Source organism: Coffea arabica, chromosome 1e (genome assembly GCF_036785885.1).
Source record: "Coffea arabica cultivar ET-39 chromosome 1e, Coffea Arabica ET-39 HiFi, whole genome shotgun sequence".
NCBI lineage: Eukaryota > Viridiplantae > Streptophyta > Magnoliopsida > Gentianales > Rubiaceae > Coffea > Coffea arabica.
In genome coordinates, this window is record NC_092311.1 from 30236073 (window position 1) to 30248147 (window position 12075).

Genomic DNA, 12075 nt, shown 5'->3' on the forward strand with positions numbered 1-12075 from the left:
GATGCCACAAACATTGAATTTATCACTTTGAAAATTATGATTTCTTCTAGGATTATTGGCATGGTAAAGCACAATGATACATGATTAATTGCAATCTAAAAGCAAACTGCATAATTAATTCCTATTTCTGGCTGTCCAAAATTAATAAGACACTATGCACCAAGTTACCATTTGAGGGCAATTGCAAGATTACCTTACGATAAAAAAGAAAGCTTCGACGTACACACAAACATATACTTAAGAACAAAGAAAGGACATAAACATGATCGACTACATAGATTCAAATAAGAACAACTATATGCAAAATCTAAAATGAAATCATAGACAGCGAAACATAAGTAAAGATGAAAAAAATACAAGTGATCATAGACAACGATAAATAAAGAATGATTCTGTTGAGATCCGGCTAAGAATGGGCTGAACTCGTAGAATTTTTCGAATGTGCCAAATTTTCAGGCTCATACTCTATTAAATCATTTTTTAACTAAACCTTGACTATAAGCTAAGGAGTACCTACCCAATTAGTCATAATTACTATCCAAGAGATTGAGCATTGTTTATGCTATTTCTGTAATTTACGCCCTTACCACCATCTTCTGAAAAAAAAAAAATTCTGTTGACTTGATTTATAGACTAACTTATAGATTATGTGGTGTATTTTTATAGCCACATTGGTATGGTGATATATAGAGGCGTCAAAATGGGTAATTCAAGTGAGTTTGAGCGGATCATAATTAGGTAAATTGGTATAATTAGATCAACCATATATACTAATTTAAATAAACGGGTATCTATTCATACGCATTTATTAAATGGGTATGGGTATATCCAGTTACTCATTCATGAGTTATTTAAAATTTTACTTATTTTTTTCTATTTTTTTGCATGTTGTTTAACAAAAAATAATGGTATTTTATTGTTATTAAATTGGTAAAAAATTTAAATTTATTTGCTTAACACTCACTAAAAATTGAGTTTAAATAAATAATTATTTTTAAATATGTACAAATGGGTCAGCCGAATCAATGCATTAACCTCCAAATTAAATGGATTAATTGAGTACCCATTTAGACCCATTCAAAATTAATGGACGAGTTTGGACAAATCAACATAATTAGGTTGTAATTGACACCTCTGATGATGTATAACAATGTAGTAGAAGTAATATGAATAATAATATACAATGATACAAGAGAATTGTTATAGTTATATTGCATATACGACTTAGTCTACAAGTGGACTCAGAGACCAAACTTACACAAGTATTTGCCATCTTTTGAAGCTTTACCAAGTTGGCAGGAAAGAATTCAATTTCTTCCAATATCAAAAACAAAAAAAAACTCATTTTCGACCCTTTTGCCCCCCTCTCTCGAGGAGACCAAAAAACCATATTATATTGTCATGATCAAGTGCTCTACTATTTTCAGTTTGCAACTAAGAATGCCTACTCTAAAATTTAGTGTATTCACGATCAAAAAGACAGTGTAAATTTAAGCAATTTTTTGGTAAAAATATGCAAAGTTCACATAAAACTTTATGTTTGTAATAATTTAGTTCATGAACTTTAATCTTGTCTCACATTGACGCAATAAGAAATACAACTTCAGTGCAATGACATATTATTTATTACTCCAAATAGTACAATTAATGCTGCTCCTTTATTTGATAAATCCTGTCAAACTGCAGCTGTAGCACGCAAGCAAACTTATAAACATGCTTCAGCTTTAATTGGCAGCAGCAAATATAGTACCAATTGTTAACTTCAGTTAAAATTTTTAAGATACCAAAAAGTAGAGTACTCTCCATTATTGCATGCACAGATTCTTCTAAATCCTTGCATATGCATACAAGTCCAATCAGATAGCAATGGCACATAAAAGAATCTGCAACATATTTTCAGGAGGCAATGACATCAATTTGCAGTGTTCCTCAACAACTTTGGTACATTCACAGTGCAACTGAAGCGTCCAAAAATATCTTCTCCTTCAAGCTTTCAACTGTTTCCTTGATGCTTTGTTCAAAGGGAGTGAATTCAATTCCTAAGCTCTTTGCCTTTTCCTTGGAGGCCTGATACTCTGGCACAAATGGCTTGTCATCGGCACACCTACAAGGATCAGACCAAGTGACAGATTTGGTCATCGTCCAGTAAAAGCAATCTTATATACATGATTTTTTTGCTTTCTTCAATCTTTATCAATCTTTCAGGAGTCCAATTATGTCTGAAAGTAGGTAACTAAAATGAAAATTCATCGCGTCCAGATGACATGATATGAATCACAATAGGCAAACATATATAGGGATGTCTTACTTTAAGACATGACAATCTCAGGTATAACATCACATAAAAACTGTTTATCCTCGTCAAACCATCAAGTACAGCAGAAAGACAAAAGAACGATAAAAGCTTGCTTAACTTAAACACAATATAATTTCCTGGCAGTTTCTAATTTCTTTCTGGTTGGGTTCATCTACCTCACATTTTTTTGGACATGGAAAAAAAAGAATAGTAGATGCAAAATTTGAAAGGTGAAAAATCTGATTGCTATGACGAAAGGTCAAAACTTCCAGGTGAACACTTCAAAACATGTAAGCATATTACCTCCAAGATTTCCTAATTACAGGTTTAGTTAGCAGAGAACCCTATTCATGTACTAAAGTGTTCTGAATATTTGCAAATAACAAATTCATGCTTTTATCATAATCCTGAAAATATTATGATCATGTCATAGTCATAATTTTATTATTACTACTTTAAAGTACTTCAGAAAGAATCAATCTCCATTAAGTGAAATGATCATATACAAGTATTCTTGAAGTAAGGCAGCTTATCCAGACACAAACAAAGTCAGCTGATACAAGTCACCTTTCTAGAATGCACACAATGAACTCATTGTTCTTGGCATTACTGCTGCTTATATTGCCTTCTCATTTGAGATTGATGTGCACAAGAAAATGTTTATTTAAGACCAGAAGAATAGCATATTTGGGCTGAGAGTAACATGAAAGTTAAGAACAAGCCCTATAGAAATAGTATAATTCAGAAATGCAACCTAGTTAACAGCAAGACAATGTTATCTACTAGTCAATCTCAAGGTAAAAGAAACCTCCAACATATGTTATCTACTAGTCAATCTCAAGGCAAAAGAAACCTCCAACATCTTTGTGCCATCTGATATGCTCGATTCATAACATTCTGAAACCTAAAATGACATATATATGTGCAGTAAAAATTCCCAAGAACCAAACCATCATAACAAGGACTAGAGCTTTAACCATAAAGTACTAATTTAATTGACTAGCTAGCAAATGTTAACCCTCCTGAACGTTCTGTATCTTATTTCCATTTCAAATAACAAAAAAATTCAAAATCTTGTAAAAACTTCAACACCCTCGACCAGAAGGTGTATCGTAACCAGTAATAATCAGATGCATCCAAGTTTTAATCAAATACGAATTTAACTCAGATGAAGGAATTGTGCTGTTTCCAAAGATACTCTTCATGAGAGTTTCCTAACTTTTATCACGTCTTGAGTTTTGGATGCATGGTCTACCCTAGGTAGAAGCGTGGAAATATGGATTATATATGTGATCAAATGATGAACTTCATAATAAGTCTAACATGATCCTATATTGCACATTTAGATAAGTACATCTGAATGCATCGTCAAATCCAAATTACAGAGCTTGGACTTACTTTACTGGAAGCTTTAAGGAAGGATAAAGTTCATGCAAGATCTTCATAACTTTGGAGTAGTGTGCCACTTGTTCAACCAGGCAGTATCTTCCACTAGCCAATGGATTTTCAAAAGCTAGTATATGTGCATTAGCAACATCTTTCACATCAACCCAGGGAAATGTTGAATTTGGAAATGTTTTGCACCTATTGAGACAAAAACCCAGAAAACAGAAAACTGAGTGAAACCATTAGCATATCTGGAAAGAATGTGAAGAAAGTTATATGAAGAATTCAACAACAGCTAAGAAAAAATTAGAACATACAATATATCCAGTCAAGGGCAAGACAAGGTTCATATCATCTTCTTTTATGTACAAACATTTCTAACAGAGAGAGTAATATAGAATGAGAAAATGTTTACAACAAGCATACTTGCGCTTATGCTGAATACTTGTTTGTTTCACATTTCCTTTTTCCTTTAATTAAGAAAGCATCAGGAAATTTATAACTTAGATATAAGTACAATAAAAAGTGCAGTAAAACATCCCTGAAGCACACTAGATCAAACAAAATAAGTTTTTTACATGATAGACGACCCAAAAGATTTTGGTACTTGAGTTCCAGATAAACAACATATATATGCACATCTCAACACAAAAAGGCTATAAGAAAACAAAAATTATTGTGGGCACACCTGCTGCCGCACTTGCAAACAGACGAGACTCTGGCCAAACTCCAAATGTGAAATGACCATGTCATCCACCTTCTGAAAACTCAAATCCACTAAACAGGCAGAGAACTCACAACAAACTTTCCAACATGGCAAATTACATGACACATTGCTCCAATTACCATGAGATTCTTGCGATAACTAAATTGACTAAACAGGCTCAGCTTATGGCTTCCACGGTGCATTGCTCCCAAGTACATAAATTGGCCACTCTAGTGGTAGTTTGGCCATTTTCATTTGGTCTCAAGTTGATTTTCAGTTGAATCAGCTAATCACAAGTTCTACCCTGATTTAAATTGCGCCCACATTTTCCGCTATATTTTCATATGGTTTCAATAGCTAGATTAGCAAGTGGTTTGGGGTAAATCTTCACAGTACTGGATGTAATTGTATATAGTCCACTAGACCAAAGACTCAACCAAGTATTCAGGAGGGGGGGGGGGGGCAACACCACCAACAACAACAAACTTGAGTCATTGTTATTCAACATGCAACTTTCAATCCCATTTCTATTCTTTGAGCAAATAAAACTTTCTCATTCAACTGAAATTAATAGAAGAAAGTATATTATGTAAGTATCTATATAGTAGATGTGCAAGTATAGACTAAGAAAATTAGAGCAAGTTAAAAATGAATAAATAACAAAAATAAGCCAACAACCTAAAGCCGATAAACTTGAATTATGGTTTCAGTAGCAGCACCAAGGACAGCTTCAAAATTTTTCTCGGTTCCCTCAAAGGCAGAATCAAGGGAAAAAAAAGGTTTACCAACAGCATATCATACGGGTCTGTGCCCTCAAATAATAACTAAGCAGATCCAACCAAAAGAGCAAGTTCCAGAGATTTGGTTTGCTTTCTCTTTATGTAAAAATCCATACCATTTATTAGGTTCAATATTACAGCACCACTGGTGTTAAGTGTTGGCTGTAACAGAGGTCCGATCACCATGGCTGGGTTTATTGCAACCATGTCTATGTCATTCTCTTTTACAAACTTCCAGGCTTCATCCTCAGCCAATGTCTTCGCAAGAATGTACCATGACTAGAAAAGGAGAAGGTAAAAGAAAAAGAACAACATCATATATATCTCCTTTTTAAATACTAACCATTTTTAATTGGCTGTATCTTAAAAGGCAATAATACCCAGTCGTGGAAAACAGTTTGTCTGAGTGAGCAAGGTGTCTATCATGGGGAGAGAGAGAGTCTCAAGTTTCTAGCAGCATCATGCTGATAATTATGGTGGAAAGCAACTTGAAGCATGATAGAAGCACTTAGCAGGAAGCAGGATAAGTAATTTCCGGAGATGAATAAAATAATTAATCATGTATCTTGAATTCATGACCAGCACAGTAAAGTGTACTGCAATGACATAATCATGTATACTATGCCCAAGATGATGGAGAACTTAACCAGATATAGAAAAGGATCTTGAATCATGGTTGATTCTAATTATTATCTAGAGTTAATTGTTTCAGAGTTTGGTTTGAAGATTTAAAACTTTAGCAACTCACAACATTTCTTAACTTATGAAATTTCAATTCAGTTTTCAGCTGATCCCAAAAGTTGTCACCTTTTGGCTTTTCCATTAACTATTCCTAAGCTAATGACTGATTTTCAATGAAAGATATATATTAGTGCAATAGGAAAGTAAAGCAAAAGCTTAGGGAACAACATCAAATGGTTTTCAATGTTAGTCAGAGCAGAAAATAGTTTACAGGTCATTATCCAAATTCATGTATAATGTCTTACACAGAACAGAAAGTGACATTCACAGACCTTGGTTTCTTTGCAGAAATCTGGAAGAGTCCACCAAGTCTCATCAACCACCACGTCAGGAGTAAGAGGCTTTCCATTGAAGCCAACTGAAGCAAAAGAGGAGGTCAAAATCACTCTTTTAACAGATGGTGATTTTGCACATGATTTAAGTACATTCAGAGTCCCTTTATCAATCAATTCAGCCTGTCAAAAAAGAATTGTAAATAAGTGATGACTGACAGATATCAGAAATCATTCCTGCTAACTGGAACAAAGTTCATATGAAACATATTTACTACAGATGTATTTGGAAAAAGTACCATGTATCTTTACTTTCATTGAACAGTGCTTTTTCCATGACACAAATATATTTTCCAGCTTTTCAGGGTTCCTCTTATATTCATTAGCTCTGCCATAAATCAACATGTACAAATAACTCGACAATAAGTCCGACTCTTTTAGAGTAATTACTGTGCTTTTAGAGAGATTGAGGTCCAGGATGACTAAAACCAGTTAAATTAAATAGTCTTTTAATTTTAGGTTGAACAGTGGTTTTGACAAAGCTATGCAGATAACAAAGTATTCTTTTTAAGCAGACAGTGGTTAATTGGTCATAGCCATTAGACAGAAATCAGACATTGGTTTACTTCAGTGCAAAATATTTCCACCTAGAAGAATTAACACACCCCAAATCTGAGCAAATGAGTTTTCATTCAAGAAACTAAAAAGCTTGCTTTTGCCACAGAGAAGCTATTAAAACATCCTTATCCATGTCCCTTTAGGGTTGCAATTGCATTTAGTTGGATTTTGGCCCAAGTTAATATCTTTGGTTGTGAAACAACCATATTATCTTTTTTAGGTTCACCTAAATTGCCTGAGAACCTTAACCATCTATACTTCTACATTTCTTCACAACTCACCAACTCCTACTTATTTCTTCAAAACAAGCTGTTTACCATTAGTTTGCAAATGCAAGGGATGACATCTAGTATCTTCTTTCATGAGACAGCTAGGATGATATCTAGTATCTTCCATCATGAGACAAGTAGGACTGTATTTACTATTTTCCTAGATGTGGAAAAATAATATTAATGACAAAAGCAGTTAATACTATCTAATCCCTGAGAACAAATGAATTGGCTTTCAAAAAAGTTTCAACACCAGAAAGCACAGAGTAGAATACTCAATGCTACACCAAAATGAGTGCAGCATACGACTAATTCTGAATGTGAATATCCACACAAAATGAGATCAAATTCACAAAAACTCCACATAATGTACAAAAAGACAAGCAAATGCACTCCCACAGTAAGGAATTTGACCACTTTTACTTAGGACACAGGATTTATAAGGTTTTAGAGCCAACATTGTTGAACCATACTGAGTACCATCCTGGATTTTTGAAGTTGAAATGTATATATACCTCTCTAATAGGATTTTTGGAACAACTGCCCAATCATTTACACAAAAGAAAAATAAAACAGAAATAAGTAATAACGAAGTGGAAAGCATTTAGATGCTCTGCTCCCAACACATACTAAAATTTCTTTTCCTCTTTTTTTCCTTTTTTCTTTTTTAATGAAGGAGGGGGGAGAGGGGGGTGGGTTGGGGTGGGCAAGCAACAAAGCATTACTAGATTCAACAATATTTTTAGGTTATACTCTGGCACATTTCTGCAATCTTTTTTCACATATGCTACTATTAATAAGATTCTTACAAATTGGATATAAAGGATGTCCAAATGCAATAGAGCCACAAATTTGTTAGGATTACATACTAGAAGCAACCAGAGATTATAGAAAACAATTTGCCTTTGCTAAAGAAGTTATTGAGAACCAGCTAAAGAAGTGACCTGAGCTTATCTAACATCATTTGCCTTTGCTAAAGAAGTTATTGAAAGCCAGCTATAGTGTCTCATACATATTTGTGTTAATCTAAAAATGATTAATTTAGCTAAAGCAATTGTTGAAACCAACTACATTTTCTTTCACATTCCCATAGCCAAGAACAGAAGTTCATCAGAACTAATGGACTAAAAAGGCTCGATCTTAGAATTCAGTATCAGTTTGCAATTGGCTATTGGGCTTCCTTGTTTATTATCATTATTTAAGAGAAACATTCATCCATCGAGAGACATACACAGTGACTTGAGAGTAAACCATGAGAAAACATAGATGTATCTGCAACCTAAATAGCAGAACCTATGGCTTCTTGTCTTACTTCGACACATGAAGAAAATCCATACTCAATTAAGGAATAAGGAAATGATCAATGGACCTGAGGATCGTTGCGTGGGTCATGGAAAGGAGATGCTATATGGAAAACACCATCACACCCATCAATTGCAGCATCAAAGGAACCTTCTTCCAGTAGGTTTGCTTTGAACAACTGAAGTCTCTCTGACGCTCCATCAAGTGCAAGCAGGTGTGCCACTTTCTTTGCATCATCTGCATGATTTACATGAATTAGACCAAAGCTCATAGTCAAGAACACTAAGCTCAGAAGCAAAAAACTTTTATCTTCGATACAGTAGTTTCATGAAATAACAAAACCAGATGATGACCTCTAACTAGTAAGACACCGCAAGCATCTGGAAGATTGGACAACATGATGGCTTCAAGAATTAGAAAAGGATGGTAGTTTGGGAATATCAATGACGTCAATGGTGATTAACATCACATGGGAGACAATTCCAGTAGTTGAACCTGTATACTAGAGAAGAAAGGAGAAGGAAAAGGACACAAAATGACAGGTACATTAGTACTTTCTCATCATCCATCAGCTTACAAAGAGTAAAGAGTAATCTCTTTAAGGAAGCAAAATCTCGTCTCCCCAAGTTCCCCCCCCCCCCCCCCCCCCCCAAACCAAAAAAACCCAACCTTCCTTCCCCACCGCAAGATAAAAAAAAAATGCTGCATAGAAGACAGAATATAGAAAGAACGTGGATTACTTTACTGTTCTCATACTAAAGAGAAAACCACAAATAACAACAACAACAACAACAACAATAATAATAATTGAAAATGCAGCACAACCATAGGAGTTCTGCTCAGGAAAACAAAACAAGCCCACAGGAGTTCTGCTACATCTTTTAACATATATAAGCTGGAAATTGGTAGCGAAACTTTCTGGTTTATCATATGTTCCAAACCATAAGCTTGCCAACTACTAAGACAATACCATCAGTCAAAGCCTCAGCAAATTCTTTCAAATTTCCAATATGTCACAGGTGCACGTGTTATTATTCAAGAGAACATAGGATTAACCAACGATAAAATTGCAGTTTGGTGGAGCTCAAGATTTTTACTACAGAAATATTGCATTACAAGATATTCCTCAATTCTGACATTCTAAACCCAAATTAACCTTCCTTTTTCTCCATTCTTATAATCACAAAAGCCCTTATCTCTCCAATCTTCAATATGAACACCTACCTAATCAGAATTTTCAATTCCCAGAGCCACCCATGAATTGTACGTTAATCTGGAAAACGAAATTGCACAAGAAACTCAAGCAAAATACCAACAAGAATCCAATAGCTCACAAACAAAACCCAAAAATTAAAAATTTTAAAAAAAATCTTCATACCATGTAACTTAAAGCACAACCAATATCCAAAAGTTTCAACTTCAGAGAGGGGAAGAAGTTTCAGAAAAGCTAAATCTAAAAGAGAAAGACGAAGGGCTTGGAGGGATACTTACTGAGGTCACGGACAGATGCCTTGACAATGTAACCACGGTGGAGCAAGAACTTGACAAGCCATGATGCTATGAAGCCGGAAGCCCCTGTTACACACACTGTCTTCTGCATTGCTTTCAACCTTTGTGCGTGAAAATGAGTGCAAGACCGTGGCAGTGTCTAAATAGACCAAAGATTGTACATGGGATTTTTGTACTGTGGTTGAGGTCCAAAATGTAAATGTACTCGAAATTGGAGTACGACTGTGGGATCTAGCTTCTCAAAAAGGTGGAATAGGTGTTAAAGTCTTAAAGATTGTGCTGCACTCATATCAGTCATATTCAGCAAAGGAGGGGAAGAGGATATTCTCCTGACACTGTGGGGGCCCCAATTCCATATTGTCCTGACTCTGTGAGGGCCATAACTGTGGGATTTTGCTTCCCGAAAAGGTACGAGGAGTTGTGATGTCCGGCTCCCGCCAAAATCATTGTGTACATATATACCAATATTTAGATAATATTATCTAAGATTTAGTGCGCGCGCGCGTGCAATGTAAGAATTTTATCCAATATGCAGGCTAATACTGTCTATCTACCACTATGTTGTAAATCTTATCAAAATCCTTAATATATGTGTAAATTAACAACCATATGCCCCCTGTATAACCCAACAAACTTATAAATAACTGGATATTTCACCTCTCACTTATGATCAAAACCACCAACAAAAACTCAACTTTACTTTTTTTATTTTTTTTTTTTGACTTCTTTCTCGATATGCTTTCAATGCACAAACCCATCCGAAAAGTTTTGTTAACTTTTTAGCTGTAGAATGAAACTCACAAAATTTCTTTTTCTTCTTTTCCCCTTTGCCGGAAAAAAAAGAAAAAAACTACGTAGTAATTATCTGTATATAATTTTTAAATTATATTTTATAATATTTGTTAAACATGTGCATTTCAATACTTGGATGGTTATGTTTATATATTGCATTTGAGTCATTTTTAAATGGGTGAATTTCAATACTTGGATGGTTAAGTATAATCAATTTTAAATGGATATAAGTGGGTAAATCGAGTCAACTTACCACCTACCAATTAAATAAATTTAATTGAGTATTCATTTAGATTCATTCAAAATTAATAGGCGGTTTTGGATGGGTTATTGTTGGGTGGATTTGGATGGATCAATATAATTAAATTATAAGTGATACTTCTAATTTCAGGTTCAAACTCTTCCACTTTCACTAAAAAAAAATGGGGACAACTGACTCCACTTAATTTTGAAAAAAATTAATTGTTAAGCTTAGAAAATTTCGAAATTTATAATGCTATTCTTATTTGTCCTCGCTAAAAGTTAACAAATTCTCTTTTCTATCTACATTGCTTCCTAAATTCTCTTTTCAATCTAAGAGAATCCTCCCTAGTATATCATATCTTGTCTGATTCTCAACTAAATAATAATGCATGAGGTCCTCAAGCATGCTCTAGAAGCAAAGGATACACTAGAGATGAGAATTAGTGGGAACTCCTCATTGACACTAAATAAATATATTTTTTTGTCTGATTCTCAACTAAATAATACTGCACGAGGTCCTCGAGCATGCTCTAGAATCAAATGATACATTAGAGATGAGAATTAGTGGGAACTCCTCATTGACACTAAATAAATATATATTTTTTGTATTGTTTGACACGTTTAACCTTTAGAATATGGTCTCTTTCGTGTAAAACACTACAGGGTTAGTGCTGGTTCTTCATCAGTTGTGCACAGGCCTTTATGTTTGTGCACAAATCAACCGATCATTGTCGATTGTTTGCACATCTACTTCTACAGTAGTTTCAAATCTATCAAATCGTCCTTGATTGGGTAACTTTAAGTTGGTTGCTTTTTTATGAGCATGAAGGTAGGCAGCCCAATGGATCATATTTTGACCAAATCTAAGCTAAGCTAATCATGTTTTTTCATTAATTTTTAATTCATGAGATTATGAGATCTAGGCGTAGACCTTGCTATAATACAAATATGAGTAAAGATAGGATCTAATTTTGTATAATCTTATACCTAAATTTAGATCCATACCCCAACCTTAATTCAATCACACATAAATGTAAGTAGCTAAAATTTTAGTATTGACAAAACAAAAAAGAGCCTAATAATCTCATATAACTTGTTAGAAAATGTGTGCTCTGACTTTTAAGAAACGTAATAACTGACAACGAGAAAGAAAGTCGAGACG

The 12075-nt window shown here is 34.3% G+C and overlaps 1 protein-coding gene across 1 annotated transcript; it reads right to left on the minus strand.

Moving 5' to 3' along the window:
- Positions 1-1602: 1602 nt before the first annotated feature.
- Positions 1603-10054, minus strand: LOC113692971 (phenylacetaldehyde reductase-like). Its single transcript, XM_027211569.2, has 8 exons — positions 9861-10054; positions 8437-8606; positions 6181-6363; positions 5214-5446; positions 4371-4449; positions 4109-4152; positions 3695-3880; positions 1603-2104 (listed from the first exon to the last, which is right to left on the minus strand). Exons 1-8 carry the CDS (start codon positions 9967-9969, stop codon positions 1948-1950), a joined length of 1161 nt encoding a protein of 386 aa, XP_027067370.1. The 5' UTR covers positions 9970-10054; the 3' UTR covers positions 1603-1947.
- Between the last annotated feature and the right edge of the window lie 2021 nt (positions 10055-12075).